Source organism: Octopus sinensis, linkage group LG10, assembly GCF_006345805.1.
Source record: "Octopus sinensis linkage group LG10, ASM634580v1, whole genome shotgun sequence".
NCBI lineage: Eukaryota > Metazoa > Mollusca > Cephalopoda > Octopoda > Octopodidae > Octopus > Octopus sinensis.
In genome coordinates this window covers 14,632,501-14,659,919 of record NC_043006.1, presented here as the reverse complement: position 1 = coordinate 14,659,919, position 27,419 = coordinate 14,632,501, and the positions used below count along the sequence as shown (strand labels likewise).

General features: G+C 36.4%; 1 protein-coding gene across 9 annotated transcripts in view; it reads right to left on the bottom strand.

Moving 5' to 3' along the window:
* LOC115216827 (probable ubiquitin carboxyl-terminal hydrolase FAF-X) overlaps positions 1 to 27,419 on the bottom strand; it is a 195,689-nt gene that overhangs the window by 104,474 nt on the left and 63,796 nt on the right. For all 9 annotated transcript variants that reach the window (XM_036506287.1, XM_036506286.1, XM_036506285.1 and 6 more), the window contains 7 exons: positions 22,204 to 22,536; positions 18,949 to 19,061; positions 16,134 to 16,246; positions 12,678 to 12,783; positions 2,614 to 2,729; positions 1,360 to 1,426; positions 81 to 265 (listed from right to left, as the gene is read on the bottom strand). In XM_036506287.1, the coding sequence (XP_036362180.1) occupies positions 81 to 265; positions 1,360 to 1,426; positions 2,614 to 2,729; positions 12,678 to 12,783; positions 16,134 to 16,246; positions 18,949 to 19,061; positions 22,204 to 22,525 (1,022 nt within the window). In that variant the 5' untranslated portion in view covers positions 22,526 to 22,536. The remainder of the gene's footprint in view (positions 1 to 80; positions 266 to 1,359; positions 1,427 to 2,613; positions 2,730 to 12,677; positions 12,784 to 16,133; positions 16,247 to 18,948; positions 19,062 to 22,203; positions 22,537 to 27,419) is intronic.

Sequence of the window (27,419 nt, the reverse complement as noted above, 5' to 3'; positions counted from 1 at the left end):
TAAGATTGAGATTACAAGTAATACAAAAAGACAATTAAGCTCTAAAAATATAGTCATGACAATATATGTCAACGACTTACCTTAAAATCATTTTCAAACGAAAGATTTCCAAATTCTTCACAGTCTCTTCCTGATTCGGTACACGGGACACCAATTGTTTCAGTGCTTTTATTATTGCTGATAACCCATCATTTTTTATTTCTGATTTGGACTCCTTTTTCAGCTCATCATCTGTTAAGTTGTCCAAAAATTTAGGAACTATTTCCTAAAATTAGAAGAAAATTCATGTGTTTATTTTACTTGATTCTCAGGCCATTATAATTTCAAAAATCTGATGGTTGTTTTAGTTATAAACAGCACTGCTCATGTTTATTTATAATAAAAGCTTCAATCTTCGATAAGATTTAATCAGAAACATTTTAATTTCCAACAATCAGTTCAATATCCTAGGGCAGAATCATAATTCTCTCTTCATTCCTCTTCTAGATATTCAATTAAATCATCATCATCATCATCATCGTTTAGCATCCGTTTTCCATGCTAGCATGGGTTGGAAAAACTGAAATCCACATAGGCATTATTGTGGAACCCTACATCTATCAATTCTGGTGTTCCCATTACAATGAAATACTTTATCTCCACATAATCTATTTTTTATTGAAAGCAGTATACATGACACGACCACCATAAAACATTACACTTATGAGGAACCATCATTAAGAATACATAAAAAAGTTGAAATTTTCAATACAAGTCATTGCAAGAAAATTTAGAATAAGGATTTATAGCTTTAAGTAAAAGAAGAAATTAGTGTCTAGATCCAATAAAACAATGCTTGCAACAGAATAAATAGAACACAGGATCATGTCCCACAAACTAGGCAACCTCGTAGATTGCTAATTTCACAAATATATATCCAAAGATTTTGTAAGTGATCCAACTACTGAAAGGTTACTTAATGAACAAATATATTTAACCTACTATATTCTTTTTATATTAAGCATCGTTACAGAAACAAAATTTTAATTCTCAATAATTATTCAGTGTCAAGTAACTAACTAAAAGAGTAAAAATTGCTGTATCGCATTTTTAATATACAAAATAAATTTATGCCTTAATATGTGAAACCCTTATAAACCCTTTTGTTACTAAACCGGCTCTGGCTCTGTGGTAAAATGTCTTGTTTACATAAGTTTTGAATAAAAATCTTCCACCAAACCTTAGTTACAATTTACTTTCCTAACACTAGCTTAATGGTAACTAAGTTATTTTACTAAATTCTTTGTTATATTTGAAATAATTGAAAGAAACACAGAGCATCTCAAAATATATACAGTAACGAAATGGTTAAATACTCACCACAATTGGCATGAAATATTTTTGGATAGCATAAGGAGTCAGTACTTCGGAGCACTGACCAAATGGTCTAGAAAAAGAAAGAAAAGAAAAACAATATAGCTCAATATATTCATCAATATGAAAATAATTTACTCAGTTAACATTGTCTTTTACTTAACAAGGACAATTAAAAATTTCAAAAGAAAATTTCAGTTATAAAAATATTCTAAACACATTAAATTCAATCATATTTCTTCTCTTCATCATAACTATCTTTATTATTGCTTTAACATCAGTTTTCCCAGAATGGTATGGGTTGGTCTTATCTGCAATATGAGCCTTCAATTTAGTTCCCATGTGCTAGCTACATTAATAAGGCTGGTGCAAGAGAAACTTCAGTTTCATATAAGACAGACATCTTACTACACTTTTCATGCATCCATTATATGCATTCCCATCCTACATTTTGCACAAAGTATCACTGAGATACAATCTGGAGTCTTCTAGAATTTGAATTTCCCCTACTGTCCTATCTCATCGTAAAGTCAATACCACCATGACCGATATCCAAACTACAGTGGAGAAGGCTAGCCACTGGATTTGGTTAAAAAGAGACGATGAGCGATGACTAGAAGAATATTGAGCTTTATTTGATAACCAGCTGATCTAGCAAGCTGGGCTTCATATCAGTGAGTGGGGGGCTGGTGCACATTGATGCCGTCGAGAGGTAGGCCCCGAAACAGCGCGCATTCTCTCCTGATGACCCCATACACTTGCTGGCTTCCGGGATGTGGAGTTTTTGACTGGTAGCACTTGCTTGTGCAAGTTGTTTGCAAGACATCAACAGATTCTGGAATGAGAATCAGGTCATCAGCATAGAAAATATCAGAGGCATCTTACCCTAAGCTCCATTGTAATTAATTACCTTAAGATTTTAATGATGAAAATAAATTTCATGGTTATTCCAGTAATTATGTTAAATATCTACCAACAAATAGAATTGGTATTTGCTGTGAGTTTTGTTGCCTCAATAAACTTGACATATCTCAGGAAAAAACGTTTCAAATATGACATTCTTTAACAAAAGATAGATTGATGCATAAAACAGCTTTCTGCAGATAAGGATAATTATATTTTGAGTAGATATATATATATACATGATTTCTACAAAATTACATTAACAAAATTTCAAAATTTAAACATGCTAAATTCTATTAAAATGTACAATATTTTTCTAAGAAAAGATAAATCAATAAGTAAATATAATTCACATACTTCACCAGTGCAGCTATCACAGGCACCGATAATTGGGGACCTTTTGTGAAACGGTCAAGAATAATTTGGAATCCTTCCATTTGTCCAAATTTATTTACCAGATCGACCAGCCACCCCTGCAGAAAGTTAAACAATATTTTTTGTTAAAAAAAAAAAATCAACATGGCAATGAAAAACTAAGCATTATAAAAAAGATAAGGAAGGCTCTTACAGAAAATATTTAATACATTTCAAAATACCTTTACATTGGGCATCATCAACAAAAATATGTATTCGTATATTATTTATTTCAAGCCTAATGCTTTTCCCATTTCTGTTTTTCACATCAACTATTATGTATATATATATATATATATATATATATATATATATATATATATATATATCCCTCTCTCTCTTTCGGAGAGGCACAGGGAAATGGAAATTAATTAAAATTTACATTTCCAGTGGTCTAAAGTGTAAAAATTTAGTCCAAAAGACTATGTATTAGTCATAAGATACAGCGTACATTTAAATATATGAGGAATCCACTCATGGGATTCAACACGCTAGAAAGAACAGCTAGGTTTTATAACCACAAAATTGGTCCAGGAAACTAGATGGTAAAATGTTTTTATTTTTTCATTTCGTTCCTGTCAAATTTTATCCCTAATTTTGTGGTTATGGAACCTAGCAGTTCTTTCTAGCGTGTTGAATCCCATGAGTGGATTCCTCATGTGTTTAAATGTACACTGTATCTTATGACTATATATATATATATATATATATATATATAATAGCTGATGTAAATGTTTGTTAGTCAGGTGATTTCACCAGTCATGCTTTACATCATACAGAGATGCAAAGAGAGAGATACAGAGAGATGCAAGATGAATGCACATACCAGGCTTGGTGGCACACAATGAGTAAATGAAAGCTACACACACACACACACACAGAGAAAGAACCACTGAGATGGAGGAAGAGAGGGAGTAAATGACAAAATTATGTGACGAGTTATACAAATGAGAAAATTTTTTTTGTTTAATTCTATGGTAATATTTTTTCTTCGAAAAATTATCATTCACTTCATCATTTTGCATAAACACCAAGAAATTTGATAAATGTTAAATTATAACTATTGCATGTAAGTTCTATTTTCTGATAAAAGTATACTTCCGAAATATGCATCATATGATGGGGGGAAACCCATGTGTGAGTGTGTGGGAGTTGGAAACAAAAAGTAGGTAACCCGACATTCTTTTTTCTAGGTTAAAAATAGAACAAAAAGTTTTGGTAAAACAAAGCACAAATCTTAATTAACCTTCCTATAATGAATTGACTAATTTATTTATTAAAAAAAACTTAGTACTGGTGATGAGCAAAAATAATAGCAAGTCAAAGAAAGTTTGGTCTTAACTGAGTATGTCTGATCTACTCTTAGTGAAAACCAGAAATAGAATGCAGAAAAAAAAGAGAATGAGAGAGGGACAATTAGAGTGAGAAAGAGAATGAAAGGTAGAGTGGGGGGTGAGAGCTACACCATATCTGTTCTGGCTGAAAAAAACAAAAAGAAACAAACAGGGACAAATGGTTTTTTTTTTTCTTTCTGAGCCCCATCTTCATCATTGTTCGACCATGGCCGAGACAATGGAATTTACTATGTTACGCCAGACTTCACGGTCCATCATAGCATTACGGAGGTCCCGTTGCTGGATGCCTGTATCCCTGGAGATTACATCAGGGTAGGAGAGTGTGTGCCCTCTGGTATCGCGAGCAGATGGCTTCCAAGAGAGAAGAGTAGAAATTACCTCGTTTTCGGCTCTACAACAATGTCCAGCAAACTGGACTCTTCTACCTTTCACAAGAGATGATACAGGTGGTAATTTCCCATATATTTGTACTTTGGTTGGATGACGCTTCCACGAGAGATGTTGAGCTCTCATAAGGAGGCAAGTGTAAGTTCCATCCAACTGCCTCTCAATATTGTGTGGTTACTTATTTTCCTTTACTAGCTCAAAATGTAAGTGCATGTATGTATGAAGCAGGAACCTAGAGAGATAGCTGGTTGTGACTATTCTTCCCCAGTGTAGAATGTACCATCTCTCTTATCTTGAGGTCATTTATTACTAGTGGAAAATATGGAAGCTTAAAGAACCCTCGACCAGCTGAAGGTTCAGAAGTACAAGTTGATGCTTATGATAGAAAGGAGGATGAAATAGAGACTCATAACACAGAGGACAACTGGGAGGGACAGAGGTCCTATGAGACAACTGGCAGAGAATTACAAACCAGATTAATGGAAATAAATAAAAAAATCAATGGAAATTGTAGTTGTGATACCTGTGCCGGTGGCATGTAAAAAGCACCATCCGAACATGGCTGATGCCAGCCTCCCCTGGCACCTGTGCCAAGTGGCATGTAAAAAGCACCCACTGCACTCATGGAGTGGTTGGCATTAAGAAGGGCATCCAGCTGTAGAAACACTGTCAGATCAGACTGGAGCCTTGTGCAGCCTCCTGGCTTTCCAGACCCCGGTCGAACCGTCTAACCCATGCTAGCATGGAAAACGTACATTAAACGATGATGATGATATGTAGCTAGAGCAAGGGTCCAATCATGTAGAAAGTGACATGGAGATGAAATGGTATAGCAAATAAAACCACAAAGTTAAAAGACAGCCAAGAAGGACTGAAAGATAAGAGGCAGCAAAACAATATCAAATAGTTAGAAGAGAAACCAGATGTCAGGTATATATATATCAGGCATGTACCATCAGTAATTACTCAGGGTAGGCAGTCAGTGACCTTTATGTAGTAAAACACACAAAAAATAAGCGAAACACAGGTGTGCGACTGAGTTGAAGGCAGATTTATTTCTGCCTTTGTAGCACATAAAGAAAACGGTGTTGTAGGAGTGTACGCAGCATGTGTACTACAGCAGTACTATGCATAGCTTAGATACTGAGATTGAAAAGTAGGGGCAAATTATGCCTAATTAATCTACAAAACAATAAAATATTTTGCATATTACGCATAGTAATCAGAGTAACTTTCATAATTTTATTGAATTAGGTCCTTATTTTGTCATCAATGGAAAATGCTGCTATTGATCTATTTTATTCAAGGAAGGCACTGCCTATCTTGCCTACCTAGATGACATGTCCCTGGTATATATATCAAAAGGAGAAATTGAAAGTAAGAGATTCTTATTTATTCTGCAACATGAGGATCTGTTCCAGATTGCAAAGCAGTGTACCAGAGAGAAATTGGAGAGAACTGTGCCCTTGCCCTTCATTATATGTAGAAGAGAGTGAAGGCCTAACCCCAAGAAACTCAGAGTAGCCAATGACATTGATAATAAAGTTAAAAGTGCAGCTGAGGACATAAAAACTGGGCCATTAAGAATAGAAACAAAAATGCTCAAAATATCTGGTGAAGTAGGTCACATACTAGTCACTCACATAGTTAACCAGGTTGTTGCACACAAAAGTACTATGCAAAATGACTGGTGTCGCAATATCTTCATTAAGTGCTACAGGAGCAAAGGAGATATTTTAAAATAAAGCAACTCTAGAAGCATCAAACTGATGGCCAAGGCCAAGAAAATAACTGAAGCAATTATATAGCACAATTGATTAGGAAGAAAATTAGCTTAGAGAAGACACAGTTGAAATTTATGCTCAGAGTACCACCAATACTCACTTCCAAGTGAGACAATACAAGACAAGTGCTTAGCTAGGAGTAAGCCACTCTCCCTAGCTTTGTCAACCTGGAGAAGGCTTTTTAACAAAATTCTACACACTGTAATCTAGTGACCATTAAGAAAATTAAGAATAAATGAATGGCTTGTGAGAACCATGCAGTCCATGTATAGAGCTGCTGCCAGCCAGGTGAGGATTAACAAGTTCAACAAGAAATTTTATCATGAACGATGGTATGCATTAGGGCGGCGAGCTGGCAGAAACGTTAGCACACTGGGCAAAATGCGTAGTCGTATTTCGTCTGCCATTACGTTCTGAGTTCAAATTCCGCCGAGGTCAACTTTGCCTTTCATCCTTTCGGGATTGATTAAATAAGTACCAGTTACGCACTGGGGTTGATGTGATCGACTTAATCCGTTTGTCTGTCCTTGTTTGTCCCCTCTGTGTTTAGCCCCTTGTGGGTAGTAAAGAAATAGGTATGCATCAGGGTTCAGTATTGAGCCTAATTTTCTGTTTATTATAGTTTTCCAGGCCATAATATGCTAGCATGGGTTAAATGTTTTGACAGGATCCACCAGATGGAAGGATCCCATCAAGCACCAATGATTCAGTTTTGGCATGGTTTCAGTATGCAGATGACCTAGTTCTTATAGTTCAATCGGTCATACATTTGGAGAAGAAATTACAAAGTTGAAAGCAAAACTCTGACTAAAGAATTAGTTAGCAAGAAAGAAAACGAAATTCAATTGCCAAAAGAAAAATAATGGCCATTCTCAATGTTCTGAAAAGGAAGAGGTAGGAATTCCATACAGTGTACCTCCTGTAAACTATAGTCATAAAGAAGTGGCATAGAATTACAGGTAAACTGATATATAGGAGTAATTAGCAGTATAGGTACAAGTTCAATAAATTCTAGAAATGCACAGAGGGCTTCCGAGAAATACTGGATGGCTTTTGTTACTGCAGTGAGTAACCACTAATGAGTAGCTGTAGTAGGTGTTCTGGAAGCAGAGTTTATAAGGTAAGAATGGGTTAGAAAAAAAAGTTCAGAGTTGTAACAACTTCTGCTGGTAACAAAGGGTTTCTCTTTCAGAATGAAAGGTAATTTCCACAATGCTTGCACAAAGAGCAATGCTGCATGGTAGGGAAAATGTGGAGGATTCATAAAAATTGAAAAGAGAAGGTGAGCATAGTGTTAGAGAATAAAGAGTACAACTGAGTAGAGGGGGGAAAATGGATACAAGAGAGAAGATAACACTTGTATTTTTATATGGGTAGACCGATCTTACGTTACAGGGATGTTTGCAAAAGGGATATGAAGGCCTGCAACATCAATATTAGCGGTTGGGAGGCAGTTGCCGGCAACCGTGGAGAATGGCGACGTACAGTAAAAGAGGGAATACAAAAGAGTGACAGAGAGAGAGAGGAGAAATGGAAAGAAAGGAAGAGACGTAAACAAGAGACTATGGCACTACAACCAGCCATCGCTACATTTGTGGTACCTGCCAGAGGGAGTGTTTGTCTAGGATAGGACTACACAGCCACAGCAGGAAATGTATCAGGACATGAAATATAAAAGCCGGACTAGACTACAAAAAAAAAAACAAAAAAAAAAACATGCGCAACTCCATTGTCTCCCGAGACAGAAAGGATGCCAATACAAAATCCAATATATATAATTAATAATATCAAAGGGTAATCAGAAATATTTGAGAATTCCATTACCAGTGGCCTAGTGTGTAAAAATTTAGTCAATAGACTATATATTTTATTTACTACTGACAAGGAGCTGCGCTTGTGCAGTAGATTTGAAAAATTAGAATGTATAAGCACGGGGCATATACTGGATTGCCTCGTGTATATATATTTAATCTAAGGTGTACCTGCTGAAGAAGACTTCGCCTAGCAAATTATTTTATTTGCTAAAAAACAAGTCTGGAATCATTGGTCCAGGAGTTAGATGGTAAATGTTTTTATTTTTCATTCCCTTCGAAATTTTATCCCTAAAAGAGGTTTGGAATTTAACTGTCCTCTCTAGTGTGCAAGGAATCCTCTGATGGATACCTCTTATGTGTTTAAATGTACACTGTATTTATATGAATGTGTGTGTGTGTGTGAGGACACCAGTTCTATAAAATATCAATCACTCAAAGTGGATAGAATATATAAAAGCAAGAGGCCAAAGATGATATTGACAAAATGATGAAAACTGATCTCAAGTAGATCAACTTCACAAAAGAGACAACGGAGGAGGGCATCTTGTGCCAAAGTGAAAGCACTGTGCTAGAGAAAACACACTAAACATATGCAAGGATGGGGAACAAATGGATGTAACATGATGAGGATGATGGAAATTATGTATAATATCTTCATTTGGATCTCCCCAGACCATTATGTTTGTATTATGTTTATTATATATCATGCTTTTCCTCTCTTCTTTACTCTTTCTCATCTATCACTCACTCAGTGTCCCCTTTCTAACACTATCTCTTTCTTGTGTTAAGAGGACTGGCATAGTATCAGATCCATCCATATTCAATGTCCCCATTATTCTATCTTTATTGCTATTTATGTTTCTCTTTTTTTTCCCCCCCATTACGACTTCCCCTATTACTCATTACTCACATCCATCAATATCTACATTCCCACTCTCTTACCATCACCCATCTTTATTACCCTCCATCACTCAGTTTCATTTAACTCCCTTCTCCCCAGTGGCTCATTGCTGACATCTATCAGCCTCATCCTCTCCCAACCCTCTCACTACCAGTACTTTCACTTCTATCCCTCCATCTTCTTCTTCTCTTTCTCCATCACACTGCCCACGCTGTTTCAACGATCTCCTTACCAACGATGACCATGGTTGTCTATCACTTTCTCCCTACTTTTACTCTCTCCTATATCATGCTCTCACTGTAGCCCTTTTTCATTCAATCTCCCTTCTATCTATCATCATCATTTTATGTTCATTTTTTTAAGCAGGCATGGGTTAAATGGCTTGACAAGATCCACCAGGTGGAAGGATCCCATCAAGCACTAATGATTCAGTTTTGGCATGGTTTCAACAGCAGAATGCTCTTCCAAGCACCAATATCTGCTAGGGACAAAACCATTCACTGGTACTGATCAACAAACAAATAGAGCCATTATAGGGCTTTATCAGGAACAACAACTATCTACATAACACTTGTGTGTGTGTGTGTGTGTGTGTATATATATATATATATATAATATCAAAGGGTAATCAGAAATATTTGAAATAACTCTATGTTGTCTTCCTAATGGAAATTGTAGTTAAGATACCCGTGCCGGTGACACGTTAAAAGCACCATCCGAACGCGGCAGTTGCCAGTGCCACCTGACTGGCGTCTGTGTCAGTGTCACGTAAAAGCACCAACCGATCGTAGCCATTTGCCAGCCTCGTCTGGCCCCTGTGCCACTGGCACATAAAAAGAACCCACTACACTCACGGAGTGGTTGGTGTTAGGAAGGGCATCCAGCTGTAGAAACACTGCCAGATCAGACTGGAGCCTGGTGCAGCCTCCTGGCTTGCCAGACCCTGGTCGAACCATCCAACCCATGCTAGCATGGAAAGCAGATGTTAAACGATGATGATGATTACAGTGTACACCCAATATACTATGTAATGTGGTTGATGACAGGAAGGGTACCCAACTCTAGAAACCATGCCAAAAAATGGAACATAAAAGCCAAATACAGTCCCCACCCATCTAAGAGGGCAGCAACTTGAAATAACAACTAACAGTCTGTACATCCTGTCCAACTTAAACCAGCACGGAATAAGCAGACATAAAAATAATAAAAAATGATTTTATATATAAAATAGTATGACACCAGTGATGATAGAGTGTGTGTGAGTGTGAGTTTATTATGAATTTTTTGTTTCATTAGTCTTTTAGCTGTTGTTTAGCCTAAGATTTTGGGTATATTTTGAAATATATGTTTATTATTCAGCCAGGAAATAGAGCTGAACATCCAATCAATTTTGTTTCTTGAAGGAGTTTTAGCATTTTTAACTACTGAACTATATGATCATGAAATCTGACCTAATTACTCAAGTATTGATGCAATATACTGTATAGGGCGGCAAGCTGGCAGAATCTTTAGCACACCGGGCAAAATGCTTAGCTGTATTTCATCTGCCGTTATGTTCCGAGTTCAAATTCAACTGAGGTCAACTTTGCCATTCATCCTTTTGGGATCAATTAAATAAGTACCAGTTACACACCGGGGTCAATGTAATCAACTTAGTCCCTTTGTCTGTCCTTGTTTGTCTCCTCTATGTTTAGCCCCCTGTGGGCAATAGTATAGCAGTCTACCTTGCTGTATTGTATATCAGTCTATCTTGCTGACACTAAGTACAGATTCTAGACTAGTCAATTACAAATCATGGTTATGTGCACATCGTGTTTGTGTTGCAACTGAAATAAAAGGTTTTCAACCAAGAAGCATCAATTTTTTGAAAATTAAAACAGAGTGAACTAAGTTTTCCCTGTCGTTTTAATATCCACATCAGTTATATATGTTCATTTACATTCTTGGAAGTTGAAGACATCTCATTTACATTTGGGGGAGCCAGCTTCACTGTCATCATTTAACGTTTGTCTTCCATAGTGGCATAGGTTGGATGTTTTGACATGGTTTAAGAAGCCTGAGGACGGTGTCAAGCTCCAACATCTACTTCGACATGGCCTCTACAGTTGGATGCCCTTCCTAACACCAACCACTTTACAGAATGTACTGAGTGCTTTTTCCGGGAAACTAGAACTAATGAGGTTACCAACTAACTAATAAGACAAAGGAAAAAGTCTCCCTCTCTCAACAGAGTAGGGTGGTCGTAGGCAAGGAAATGCCATTATGTCAGGTGTTGAGAGGCTAAAGAATAACAGAGGGACAGGTACAAGGAGAAATATGACTACCTCTCATTATATAAGAGTGATTGGGAATAGCTAGAAAGATAGAGTTGGTGGTGACAAGGTGTCAGGGTTTATTCTAAAGATACAAGAAAATGATTATAAGAAAGCACAGTTCGAGGATCAAAAAGGGTGAGTGGATAAGTTCATATGAGCATGAAAAGAGAGTGAAAGATGGTTGGAGACAGGGGCAAAGGTAAATGTAAAACATGATATACAAGGGTGGAGACATGGTCAGTGGTAAATATTGGTATGGAAGGGAACATAAAGAAATAGCTCGTGAATGCTGAGCAGTAGAGGTGTTGATTACATTCTTTTAGTAGTTGGCTAAGTAGTCATATTTACTCCCTAGATTATACAGTGGTTATACAAAGGGGTCAATATCCTGATTATATAAGATGACTGAATTTTTGCTGTTCTTTATCAATTTCACTGAATATTTTCATTAAATTTCTTGAAAATATTTCTTTGAAAGCAGTAATAACACAAAAGAACAGAAGAATTGTTTTTTAAATCAAGAAACATTTTATGAATTATATTTTTAATTTCATTTTAGAAATTTACATGATGGAGGTTATCAATGATAGCACAAAGGGGCCAATGATATAAAATGTTTACTGGCCCCTACATTACATGGAATATATTTGCTAAAATTTCATTATTAAATCTTAAAGTACTTAATCTACTCATTTAGATCATAATCATGTTCCAGAGATAAATAATGTACCAAAATTAAATAAATCTAAAATGTACATAAAAAAACCCATTAAAACATTCATCATCATTTAATGTCTTTATGCCAGGCTGGCATGAATTGGATGGTTTGACAGGATCTAACAGGCCCCAAAACTTCATTATGTTCCATTGTCTACTTTGGTATGACTTCTATAGCTGGATGCCCTTCTCGAAGCCAATCACTTCACAGCATGTACTAGAAGCTTTTTTCCATGCCACCAGCACCAGTGAAGTTACCATGCAACTTGTAAGATTATTAACTCCGAGAGAGGCAACTCTACGCTAGGAGATGAGGAGATAAAGTATGAGAGAAGAGGCCAGAACAGTGCTTAATTATTTTCAAGATATGTTTCAAGGATTATAGTTCTTATATTAAAAAGCTAGCATGTTTAGAATCAACTAAATCTCAATACATAGTATGATTTTATATGAGTATTTTAACATGTATCTATGATTCTTACTGAGCAGATTAACTAACTGCTGTATTTTCAGTGACATTAGTAGAGATCTAATGAACTAGCTGTATCCATTTATAATGTAGGTTCAATGTTCTTGTAACATATACATATACACATATAATTAATTACACACTTCACTTATATCTGAGGATAGTTTAATATTTGTCTTTCTATGTGCAAACCAAAAACACAATGTAATCACACACACACACACACACATACAAAGAAATAACAAAAAAAAATAATAACACATACCCGTGGTGTTCTGGCATCGGGTGGTTTAGCAAATACAGCTTCTTCTGTTACCTGAGCTCCTGATGGTACTGTTTCTGATGGCCGAGTTCCATTGTATGTGTGGAACCTGCAAATGAAAGATGCCACAAAGAAAATATATAAAATATAGAAACCAGCCAATAACCCAGGTAATCGTCAATTAAAATAAATCAATCATTTGATTTTTCAATTTGTTGGGATAACTTAACCCTTTAGCACTTAAACTGGCCATATCCAGCCATATATTCTACCTGCTTTATGTAGAGACAGGCCAGAGCCAGCCTCTCACACCTACCCAACAATGCTAATGGGTTAGGTGAAGTAACTCAGATTCTAAGAGCATTGGACTCACAAGCATGAGATAGTGAGTTCAATTCAAGCATGAGGTAGTGATATCAATTCCCGGACCAAGCTGTATGTTGTGTTCTTGAGCAAGACACTTTATTTCCCATTGCTACAGTTCACTCAGCTGTAGAAATGAGTTGTGATGTCACTGGTGCCAAGCTGCATTGGCTTTTGCTTTCCCTGCTTTATGTAGAAACAGGCCAGATCCAGCCTCTCACACCTACCCAACAATGCTAATGGGTTAGGTGAAGTAACTCAGATTCTAAGTTCAAAAGCTATTATTGGAAATCCATTTTAACTACTTAACAATGGATATATTTACAGATATGCATTTCTTCTACTGCTTTACCATAATTTTTAACAAGAAGCAATGAGTTCTTTACAAATTATTAAGTTGATACATAGAAGATATTCACTGAAGAAACATGTTCTCTGCATCAATTCATACATGAATAGAGAGGGGAGGCTGGTATGCATGGGCAACTTCTGGTCTTCCATAAACAACCTTGCCCGGACTTGTGCCTTGGAGGGTAACTTTCTAGATGCAATCCCATGGTCATTCATGAAATCTTCCTTGGTCTTTACCATATATATATATATATATATATATATATATATATATATATATATATATATATATCCAGCTGTAAATGGATAACCCTGTATCAGACTGCCATTCTATTCAGCAGCAGCATTGGTCCAGCCTACCTTGTCAGTGGCATGGCATCAGAAGTTACAACAATGCAAGGAAGCACATTGTAACCAGCAGTCTAATAGTTTGGTCAATAGTTATACAGTGAGATATATATATATATGAATTCCTTTTGCCAAGACTGTCCGTAAACGAAGTGATCCCAAGATAAGAAATCCTTGAACTTTAATTCATCCCGTATTTCTATTTATTAATTATTATTATTATTCTGATCCCCCTAGACGCCACTCTGTTTACTATTTCAGCCTCGCCTCGTTTTTGCATATTCTGTATAATTCACTAGTTATCGTTATAGATATTTAAGATCTATTCTCCCTTACAGGGCTGATAGAAATTGGCTGCCGATTCTTCGCGGCGCGCCCGCCCTCCCCACCCCCACCACCAATACCGAATATCTCTATTTTGCTCCAACTATACCGGATGTCGTTTCTCCCACCACCATTATAGGTGTCTACTCTTTGAACCCCCCTCTTCAATACGCTATTTCACCATGCATTACTCCTCTCTCGATATCCTACGTTCTACTTGCCTAGAACCTGTCCTCTGAACCACCCCTCCCACTGGTGTTCCCCTCACCCCTCCCACTGGTGTTCCCCTATATTTCTGCACCCCCCCCCACCACCATTATAGGTGTCTACTCTTTGAACCCCCCTCTTCAATACGCCATTTCACCATGCATTACCCCTCTCTCGATATCCTACGTTCTAATTGCCTAGAACCTGTCCTCTGAACCACCCCTCCCACTGGTGCTCCCCTATATTTCTGCACCCCCCCCACCACCATTATAGGTGTCTACTCTTTGAACCCCCCCTCTTCAATACGCTATTTCACCATGCATTACCCCTCTCTCGATATCCTACGTTCTACTTGCCTAGAACCTGTCCTCTGAACCACCCCTCCCACTGGTGCTCCCCTATATTTCTGCACCCCCCCACCACCATTATAGGTGTCTACTCTTTGAACCCCCCTCTTCAATACGCTATTTCACCATGCGTTACCCCTCTCTCGATATCCTACGTTCTACTTGCCTAGAACCTGTCCTCTGAACCACCCCCTCCCACTGGTGCTCCCCTATATTTCTGCACCCCCCCACCACCATTATAGGTGTCTACTATTTGAAGCCCCCTCTTCAATACGCTATTTCACCATGCATTACCCCCCTCTCTCGGTATCCTACGTTCTACTTGCCTAGTACCTGTCCTCTGAACCATCCCTCCCACTGGTGCTCCCCTATATTTCTGCACCCCCCCCCATAAAAAGCACCATCCGAACGTGGCCGATGCCAGACCCCTCTGGCACCTGTGCAGGTGGCACGTAAAAAACACCCACTACACTCGCGGAGTGGTTGGCGTTAGGAAGGGCATCCAGCTGTAGAAACACTGCCAGACTAGACTGGAGCCTGGGGCAGTCCCGAGCTCCCCAGACCCCGGTCGAAACCGTCCAACCCGTGCTAGCGCGGAAAACGGACGTTAAATGATGATGATGATGATGATATATATATATATATATATATATATATATATATATATATATATATATACACACACATACACAAACATAGTAATTACAAGCTCAGTTAATAACATGTTAAATTAATATATTATTACGTTTATATATTTGTTTTGCAAGATTCTTGATGTGAAATCGTGTGTTGAAACATGTTGTTGTATTTAGGAATGGTCATTTTGCCAGTTCAGCCAATAAGGTCACAGAAGTGTGATGAAAGAACTCTGGCCGAAATAAGATTAAGGTTCCCTCTCTCTCTTTCGGAGAGGCACTGAGCACCTACACAAACACATACACACACGGCAGTAACTTCCGCATACCGAATTCAATCACAAAGCTTCGGTCGGCTCGGAGCTATAGCAGAAGACACCTGCCTAAAGTGCCACGCAGTGGGACTGAACCCGAAACTATATAGCTAGGAAACAAGCTCCCTAACCACACAGCCATGCCCGCGGTTAACGTAAAAAAATAAATAACACTGAAGCAAATTAACACCAAATATAGTGCGTGTGTTTTTATTGGCTAAACTGGCAAAATGACCATTCCTAAGTACAACAACAATAATATATTATTACAAAGCAGTAAATCCAAGTGGAACAAACTTGCATGTATATACAGAATCAGCTAAAACAATTGTTGAGAACAACATCTTTAGGATAAAATGCAAAAAAGCATAAATTTCATGTACAGTTCATAATTTGTGCTCAATGGGTTGAACACCAAATAATGATATTTATATATATGAAATTTACACTTTTCTGCCTTTTATTCTATGTATGTGTGTAATTTCACCTCACTCACAGAAACATTAAATCTAAAAACGTATCACAACAGATCAATAATCAATATTATGAATGTACCAAAGATAAACTTACTTGCACTGAGGATTCAGAACCATTGCCAAGAGATCCAACAAAGGAAACCAATCTTGAGAAAGTTTGCAAACACATAATTCAATCAGTTTTTCTGCATTTTTGAATATGCATCTCTGAAAACAAAGAGAAAAGAAAACATCAAAAAGAAGTCTTTCCTGAAGAACTAACAATTAAAAATATTATCTTGGATTCTTTCACGATCTTCTTTAAACAGATCCTACTTCAGTTCTTGTTGGGTCTTCGGTCTGTGACAAGCCTACAGGCTTGTTAGGTTGAAATTTATCCTAGATTCCATGGTATATATAAGAAGCCAAGAGTACAATACTCCCCCTGGACAAGATGCCAACCTATTGCAGGTTTAACTCACCAGCTGTTGTTGATGCATATTTTCTGCTTACTTAACTGAAGCAATATAGAATGAAAGGTTTTGCTCAAAAACAGAATAAACTGCCTTATCTGGAAACTAAAACCATAACCTCACAATTGAGGTGCCAACACCCTAGCCTCTAGGCCACACAGTTTCACAGGTGTTACTGAATTTTGTGGTATAACAAGCACCATTTTTATTTAATTAACACCTTGAAAATTATCCTTCATCTTCTATGATGCTTGTTGAGAAGCTGTTTCTATGATTTTCTTAAAGTTGCTTGAAATCAGCTCATTACAGAGAATGTTATTTCATTATCTTTTATTTTTTAGTGATTTCAGCCAGGGGTTGTGGCCATGCTGAAGCACTACCGTAACTTAGCAAATTGCAAGTATTTTCTATACTTTAAAACATTTGATTTAATTGATATTGTTGATATAAATATAATTACTTAGTAAATACAAAATGGTTTGTTTTTTTGTTTTAAATTCTGCTGTAGCTACACTGCCCTTACTGCTTTTCTTTTTTTTTTTTGTTTTTTTTTTTTTGCTATGGTGTGGCAACACCATCTATTGAGAAATTGCAAATGGTTGGCTTCTTGTCTCAATGAACAGGAATTTTTTGTTTCCAGTTCTTTTACAGATTCTTCACTAAAAATTGGTACAAAGCCCAATAAATGATTAGTGTCAGTCAAGGCCTGTTTACCCAATCAAACAGTGTCCTGCAGTATACTGCTGTACATATGAGGTGGTTGGTGGCAGTTGTAGACATCAGTCGTGGCAGGTTTGGTACAATCACCATGGTGTGTTGCATGTATAATCACAGGGCAATTTAAAGTGAAGACCACAGTGTTTATTATAATAAAACCCTGACAGAAAAGTGTTTCAAGGATACATTTTTCGCTCAACAATTGGCATGAACACTCCACTGGTTTGCTCACCATTTTTGCTCTATTATGTGAACAGGGCTTTGGTAAGTATAAGAAATTTTTTCCTAGAATTATATTTCCAAAATCAGGTGCAGTATCTATCATGCCACAAAATAGGTATATTAATGTCAGCCTCGTGGCCATTGCCAGCCTCGCCTGGCACCTGTGCAGGTGGCACGTAAAAATCACCCACTACATTCACGGAGTGGTTGGCGTTAGGAAGGGCATCCAGCTGTAGAAACACTGCCAGATCAGACTGGAGCCTGGTGCAGCCTTTTGGCTTCCCAGACCCCGGTCGAACCGTCCAGCCCATGCTAGCATGGAAAACGGACGTTAAATGATGATGAACAATGACGAATCTATGCCTATAAATTCCCAACAAAGGAACTTTAGCATGGACAAATTTTCCACAACTAGCCTTTGTGTATTCCATTAAAACAGTGATTCTCAACCAGAGTTCATATGACCCTTGGTCATCGTCCATGCAAGATTTTGTCATTCAAGTATATGGATAATAAATTGCTTATACATCTACAATACACAAAACATTTTAACAATTTTTTTTTACACAATTTCTAATAATATTTAATTATAAAACTATTATAGGGTTTTTTAAACACTGAATAGCTATGAGGGTCCCGCATAGTAAAGTAGGAATCAAAGGGTTTCACAGATAAAAAATGCTTGAGAACCACTGCATTAAAAGCCCATGTGAGTTACCAGAGTTTCTAAAGACTCAACATTCAACATTGAACAGGCAGAGTATGAGGGGTCCCACATTCCAATGAGGAGACTAGCAAACAAAGATTACAAAATTTCCAAACATTTGGAGTTATATTTCTAAACATGGAGTCATCCTGAAGAAAAATTATCAGATTCTCTAAGGATCAAAAGGAGATTAGATCTTGACACTGAGATTAGATCCCCTAAGTAATCAAAAGGAGATTAGATCTGGACACTGAAACAGCTGTGGAATTATCTTACATAAAGTATTAAATCTAGTTTTAATATTAAAAAAAAAAAGTAAAAGGATAGAGACAATAAATGTAGCAATTAAAGTAAAGTTTAACTACTGCACTATTTAAATCATAATGGGTAAATAAAAACAATTAAAATACAGAAAACATGTGAATGCATATTTATTTATACATAATGAATTTTCTAGTTGATCCTTGTGTCCGTATTTCACTTAATTTTGAAAAAAATAAAGGTTTTTTTCTTTTTTTTCTTTTGCATAATGAATGCAGGTATTTAGACCATATCTTCGTACCTTACCAGAAAGGATTTTACATAGTATCATGAACAAAAGTTTTATTTCAAATAGGAACACTTTAGTACAAAATCTATTGTGGAGAACCCAAAGGCAATATCAAATGGGACAATTAAAAATCTGGATTTTGTTTATAAAATTTCGAGAGAGAGAGAGAGAGAGAGAGAGAGAGAGGATGGGTGTACATGTACACATTGTAACCAAAGTTAAGCTCATGTAATAATATCTTCAATTTGTTACATCAACTTACATGTATTTCATACTTCCATCCACTTACAGCCTCATCAGTAAGTATTTTGGTAAAGGATATGGTCAAGCCTTCACGGAAAAATCTCTGGCAAGCTTCACTTCTTGTATCCAGTGCTATAAGAGAAAATTCATTAGCGTAATTATTTGCTAGAAAAGGTTGTTCCACCTGACTAACTTTAACCCTTTTGTTATTATGTTTCTTTGGAAATACACTGCCTTTATTTTCCCAATTAAGTTTGAAAATAATGAAGAATTTAATATAATAACTTTGTTGTCATTAAGCTGGTGTTTGGAAGTTACATTTACATTAAAATTTTGATAAAATATTAATTCAGTTCACTTTTTAAAACATGAAGCCAGTATCATAGAACCAAGAGCAGTATGTGGTAGGTTGGTATCAAAAAGAGCTGAACATTTAGCTCCTATTCAACATTGAAACACAATTCAAATTTCTTATGTCAATCTGCTTTTTCTATGCTGGCATGGATTGGTTAAAACTATTTAAAGCAATGTTTTAGTGTCTAGATGTCATTTCTTGATGCCAAGTATTCTAGCTGCCTCTTATAACACAAAGAAATACGGTGTACTGATTCTGAAAACCAGGAAATACACTGATTGTCCAGTAAATTCATCACAGGTAATCACATTGTGTTAATACATCACCTGTAATTTCATAGCAACATAATAATATTGCAAACTGAAACACTGTCAGCAAATTCATCATTATGCCAGGCACATCATGGTAAATATATCATCATGTTAAGTATAGTATTTTGTAAAATCACTGTCATGCTTTATCATCATCATCGTTTAGCGTCCGTTTTCCATGCTAGCATGGGTTGGGTGGTTCAACTGGGGTCTGTGAAGCCGGAAGGCTTCATCAGGCCCAGTCAGATCTGGCAGTGTTTCTATGGCTGGATGCCCTTCCTAACGCTTTATATCCACCATAAATACATTACTAAGCATCAATGTATTTATCCTTTATTCAAAGGGTAAATACATTTCATTTTCGTTTTGGGATTTGGTTTGCAAGATTCTTTATGTGAGTTCGTGTGTTTAAGCATACTCTGTTGTATTCTGGGGAGAGTCATTTTCTTTTTGTGCCTTATAATCTAACACACTCACTGGTAAAATTTCCACTTATTTCTTATTTTTATTTTCCTAAAATTTTCGTTGCGTCTTGCAAAGTTTTCAGACGCAATAAAAATTTTAGGAAAATAAAAATAAGAAAAAAGTGGAGATTTTACCAGTGAGTGTGTTATATTATAAGGCACAAAAAGAAAATGACTCTCCCTAGACACAACAGAACATTGCATTTTGTTAAAAATTAGAAAAAGTATTCAAAGCTAAAAAATTACTAATATTAAAAATTCTATCAGTACAACATACTTAAGTTGAAATACCAGAAGTTGTTACTTTTGTTCAGGAAAAATCCTTTTATAGACATAGGTGCTAACAAAGACACAATATACTTCAGAGGTAGGCAAAATGAAATTGCCCCAAAAGTAACTGCAAGAGCAACAAATACATATTTCATAGTTAGAAGTTTGTGTGTATATATATATTTTTAACACATCTTTAAAGGGATTTTTCCAGGATGGAACTGCAGCTTCTGGCATTTCTGTTATATAATTCAAATTCATTAATATTAAATTTACTCCATATATACATGGAAAATATACCAAAGTAATTTTCAAAAATAGAATCACATGAACTAAAAAGAGATGCTTACACTATTTTCAATTAAAAGAATAAAGAAACATTCTAAAATGATTTATAACCAATTCCACTGATATAATCCAGTTTTCCAAACTTTTAATATCATTCATTAGTGATGGGTTCAATTCTTCTTGCAGCACTATATTCTATATCTTTGTATTTATATTCACTAGCACTCTCATTTATGTGTAATTATGAATAAATTTTCCTATTTTTTTTATTCATACATTTACTTATTGAATGGCACAATGGAGTAAACTATTTGAAAAATATGAATTATCCATGTGATATTGTGATTGTTCTTATAATATGTTCCAGAACTATCCAAGGAAATACTATGACCATTGACATATAAATTTACAACCTCTCAAACTAACTAATTTGATAACTGCAAATGCACAAAACTCTCAGCCCTTGAGTCACTTTGTTGTTTCTGCTAAATAACCCATGCTTGCATAGAAGCGGACGTTAAACGATGATGATGATGATTAATATAAAAAAATATTATTTTTAGTGATGTGGAATTTCTGCAGTGGTTATATACTGCCCCATTATAATATCATTTCTTAATTGTTCTCCTTTTAAGAATTCTAAAAATTTCTAAATGATAGGATGGAACTTTTTGTCTTTGAATTTCTTTTAATGAAATGCAACATATTTACTCAGCATAACAAAACTAACTAATGTCTAGCAATGTATTTACTTATTTGAATTGCAGTTGTATGTGGTTCCCGACTCAATAGTAGTTGTGGTTCTTTGTTGTACAGGACATTAAGAGTTAAATAAAATTGCCTCTATTTCTTTTAATTTGCCAATTTGTGGCAGAAATCATCAACCAAGTCAGACTCCAATATGAGTCTTAATTGCTATTAAAGTAAAACTAAGATCCTAATTTACTCCTTTTGTTACCAGAGCACCGAAAGCACCATTTGAGGGTGATCGTTGACAGAGCAGCTAACCGGCTTCCGTGCTAGTAGCACATAAAAGGGCACCATTCAAGTGTGATCGTTACCACCGTCGCCTTACTGGCACTTGTGCCTGTGCTAGTAGGGTGCCAAGAGCACCATCCAAGTGTGATCGTTGCCAGAGCAGGCAACTGGCTTCCCTGCCAATGGCAGGTAAAAGGGCACCATTCGAGCGTGATCGTTACCAACGTCGCCTTACTGGCACCTATGCCGGTGGCATGTAAAAAAAGATTTGAGTGAGGTCGTTGCCAGTACCGCCTGACTGGCCCCCGTGCCAGTGGCACATAAAAAGCATCCACTACACTCTCGGAGTGGTTGGCGTTAGGAAGGGCATCCAGCTATAGAAACTCTGCCAGATCAAGACGGGAGCCTGGTGCGGCCGTCTGGTTCGCCAGCCCTCAGTCAAAATCGTCCAACCCATGCTAGGTGGACATTAAACAATGATGATGATGAACACAATAGGTTGTGACTGAAACAAGATATATCTGGAGTAAAAGAGGAAATGGATATTACATCAATAACTGCAATCATCTAAAATATCAGTTTCTGTTTTTAAATACCAAGATACTTACATTCTTTACTAAGTTTAATGGATGCTTCAAGAAGCAACTCCAACTCTCCTTTGGGAAGTACAGGAACAACCCATCTTGGTCGATTGATCATTTCATCCAATTTAGCCAGAGCTTCATGAGGAAAGTCCGGTTCCTGGTCATCCTGCAATTCAGTCTGGCTATTCCCTTGGCCAATCTCATCACTAGTTGACTGGGTAACCTTCTGTTGTTGTTGCTGTTGCTGCGGTGGGGCTTGTGTATTATCTTGGGGGGAGTCCCCACCTGCAGGACTCCCACGCATCACAATGGTCATGTTATCTTGGACTTCTCCAGTTTCAACCATTCAATGATTCACTGAAAAATGTTAAAAATATAAATTAACAATGAGAAAGTTTGACAAACGATATGGACAACTTATGTCCATATGAAATCAATCAGCAAGTTTGAATAACAAACAGTATCATTTTAAAACATATCAGTGAAAACAATTAGAACTTTACAATCATTGCTCCTTTCATGAAATATTAAAATAAAAGCTTACAGTTGGTTTTGCAGCAAGAAGTGATGAGAGATAAATCTCCTGGATAGGATGACATGTACCAAAAAACTTTCCTAGAAAATCTTTGTACTTATTCCTCACAAACCAAAATATAATTTTTGTCTTACTCACAGACAAGAAAAACAATTCATAATCAGAATGTGCTGAACTGGTTGCAATAATATTGACTACCAAACCAAATATAACTGACTTAAAATCTATAACTGTAACTGACTAAAATGTGTACCTGATTTGACATCTAACTTGAAATACTTCTTAAAATAGGTAAATTTAATATAACCTCCAGCAATGAATGCTCTCCTTACAATCACAGACTAAATTCAAAATTAATATTTATCCACAACAAAATTAAAAGGTAATCTACTAAAAATGATATCAAAAAGTAGACACCCGATGTATTAGGATAGAATTAAATCAGCACCATTTTAATATCTACTTTTCCATGCTTACATGGGTTGGATAGAATTCATTGAGATAAATTTTTTATGGTTAGATGTCCTTTGTGTTGCCAACCCTTGCTTGTTCCCAAGCAAAGTAGTGTTTCTCTATAACCAAACATATTTTTCATAGAAGACTAGAAATGAGGGGCACAACTTGTATGACAGTACTGCTTACATATAACTATCATGTGATGTCGAGACAAGGACATGGACACATACAAATGATGGGCTTCTTTATAGCTTCTTATAGTTTCCATCTACCAAATCCATTCACAAGGCTTTAGCTATAGTAGAAGATACCAGCTCAAGGTGTCAAAAAGAGGAACTCAACCTGGAGAATGTGGTAGAGAAGCAGGCTTTTTAACACACAGCTATGCTTGTGTCTATATTTGTACAGGTGGCGAGCTGGCAGAAACGTTAACGCGCTGGGCGAAATGCTTAGCGGTATTTGTCTGCTGCTACGTTCTGAGTTCAAATTCCGCCGAGGTCGACTTTGCCTTTCATCCTTTCGGGGTCGATAAATTAAGTACCAGTTACGCACTGGGGTTGATGTAATCAATTTAATCCCTTTGTCTGTCCTTGTTTGTCCTCTCTATGTTTAGCCCCTTGTGGGCAGTAAAAAAATATATATTTGTACAGAATAAATCTTAAAACCAAAAGCCTAGCCTGTCTCTAATTCAACATTTTCTTTAAACCATTAAATACATCACAGCTAGAAAAATACAATTCCCTCTCCAAGTTATCTTCAAATTAAACTTCCAAATAGCATAAATTATTGGAATTTGAAAAATGTGGATAACAAAATATCTTTGTTATATCACAATTTAGATCATTTCTACTTATAATATTTTAATAATAAATTTTTAGAGGAAAGAAAGAAATAAAAACAAAAATTATAAGTGCTGAAAATTTCACAATCAACTTGAACTTAAGAGCATAAAAGAATAAAAAGGCGAGATTATTTTATAGAACTTCCTGGCTTCTATCCAATATCTCCAAACTCTTAAACCACACCTTTCCCCGGACACATCAGCAGCTTCTATAACATCATTAAGAAACATATATCTCAACCCCACCACACTTAAGTATAACAGAGACAGACACCTTTGTTTAGATGCCATTTCTCTGAAAACTTGTACCTGCCCTCCTAGCCATCGACCTAATGATTAACTGCATCTCTTCAACAACCTTTACTCCTTTGGCTTCACATCTTCAGACACCCACCAACACCTGATTTAGCAAAGTCACTTTAGTGACTGCATATATAAACAGATCTCAAAATTACAAATGAGGTCAGGTATGCTGGGTCTACTAGCCATTACAAACATGACCAGCTAGAGCTTGGCATTTAACATCTGCTGTTCCTGATCCTACTTTTCCCTGTATCAAAATGATGACCTCATGCAGATTTCTACAGCAAATTCAATAATATTGACTATAAAAACTTTGAAATAGCTAACACCTTGGTAATTCTCTCTCTGCTTCATTTCCAACTCAGAATCACTGAAAAGGGATCCATCAATACCAACTTGGCCTGCAAGGGTCTATCAGTGCACTATGGATCAACCTTACCAACAGAGTGAATGCCAACTTTGTATGGAATGAAATCTCCAGTTTAAGCAACAGATGTAATAAGGCAGAGGAGAAAATCACAAACATCAAGCATTCCAAAGAGTGCTGACGGATTATGGTTATCAAATATCCTTTACCAGTCAATGGTGTGTCAATAAACCACCAACAAAGTGTTTCCAAAAACAGTTAAATTTACTGATAGACCTGCTAGTGCAATCCATCAGGCAGTCCATAGAGCAGGACTAATCATACAAATGAAACACTTGGGGCCCTCTTTGAGTAAATATGTCTGGAAATCAACTCACAAGCAGCACCAACATTAGTGCGCCGGGCGAAATGCTTAGCGTTATTTCGTCTGCGGTTACGTTCAGAGTTCAAATTCCACCAAGGTCGACTTTGCCTTTCATCCTTTCGGGGTTGATAAATAAAGTACCAGTTACGCACTGGGGTCGATGTAATCGACTTAATCCCTTTGTCTGTCCCTGTTTGTCCCCTCTATGTTTAGCCCCTTGAGGGCAATAAAGAAATATATATGCACATTAGCCTTCTCCATAATTTGAATATATGTTTGAGAGTTTACATTGTGAATCAGTTTATAATAATAATAAACATGGCATGGTGATGAAGATGATGATGATAAAGACAAGATATAAAACAGAATTATTTCTTTTAAATCAGAATGATCTACATATATGTAACATTTGCCAAAAAAAAAAAGAAGGCAAATATAGGTTGATTAAATCAACCTAAGTACTTGATTTAGGGAAAAATCTAAATTTAAGTAACCCTCACAAAAATGGCTCGTGTGTTTTTCTCCTCTTTTCAGAACCACAGTATTACTTAACCCTTTCGTTACTGTATTTATTTTGAGATGCTTCATGTTTTTTTCAATTACTTTAAATGTAACAAAGAATTTAGTAAAATAACTTAACTATCATTCAGCTAGTGTTTGGTGGAAGATTTTAATGCAAAACTTATGAAAACAAGACATTTGTACTCAGAGCCAAAGCCGGTTTCAGCCGGGTTGGTAACAAAAGGGTTAAATCCAAGACAAGTAGTTAAAATATGCTAACCTTCTAAGAAAGTCAAATAATGTCAACCTACTTAATAAGTCTATAAGTTTGTTCTAGCAACAACTACTCCGCTCTCTTCATATTATTCCCCTAACAAGCCTAAAACCCTACTTAAAGTACAGCTAATTAAAATACTACTTTTACCAAAATCACATTGATAATTCCAGTTATCAAAACTAGTCGTTTACTTAACAGAAAAGAAGAAATACCAAATGTAAGTATTATAGTAGCAACGGATTATTGTAACAGTTGGCTATTCACAAACATTCTTTCATTAGCACTTCAACAAAGCTTAATTGCAGAGAAAACAGCTGCTGAAAATAAAATACAGTACTTTCTTCTCTGAAGCAGAGTTGTAAATTTTTTTTTTTTTTTCAACAACAAATACATATGTACGTGTGTGTGTATATTTATAACTGACCAAATTCACTAGTTACTTTCTAAAGAAATCAGTTACTGAATTTAAACATCCAGCAACTGTTGAATACACTGACCTAGCGATGTACCAATGTATACTGAGCAAATGCACACTTAAGCCTTCTTACCATTTCACTAGTTTCAATCATTGGACTGGGGTCATGCTGGGGCACAACTTCAGAGTATAGTAAATTATATCAAGCCCAGTATTCGACTGGTACTTAATAGCAGGCAGCGAGCTGGTAGAATCGTTAGCACGCCAGGCAAAATGCTAAGCAGTATTTTGTCCGCCGCTACGTTCTGAGTTCAAATTCCGCCAAGGTCAATTAAATAAGTACCAGTTATGCACTGGGGTCGATATAATTGACTTAATCCGTTTGTCTGTCCTTGTTTGTCCCCTCTGTGTTTAGCCCCTTGTGGGTGGTAAAGAAATAGGTATTTAATAGCAAAATGACCAGTGGAAGGATTGAACATTTAAACTCGAAACACAGTCAAATGTCCTAAGGTATTTTGTTTGCCACTATTACCTCTACCCACCCTTCCTCCCTGTTTTTCTGTTCCCACTTCTATTCACCTTGTACCTTGTGAGTCCACCCAGGATTCATCACCACTGAACTTCTGCCCACTCTTCTAAAATGTGAGTAGCCATTTAGCTCCTCTCCAGCAAGAAACCTGTTCCATTCTAACCACTTTTTTCATACTTTATCTATCATCTCTTAATAATAAGGCTGCCTTCCACTACCATGCCCCACTCAGTCAAAGAGGATCTTAGTCTTGTGAGCTGCATGCTTACCTCATTAGTGTTGGTGCTACATAAAAGGGACCCAGTACACTCTGTAAAGTGGTTGGCATTAGAAAAGGTATCCAGTCATAGAAACCATACCAAAGAAGACACAGGAGCACAATACAGTCCTCAGACCCATGCCATCACAGAAGATGTACATTAAAAGATAATGATAATGATGACTACTGACATTAAAAGATGATGATGATGACAATGACTACTAACAACTATTTACAATTTTTTTTCTGTTTCAATTAATCTAACTTATATTTGATCTCAGAGTTATTAGTACTATTTAGAGATTGGAATCACTGCTCATGAAAACTTCCATACTTTCTCCAAGGAACTTTGTTCATTTGCCCCTTTTAATATCTGTTTTTCCATGCTTGCAT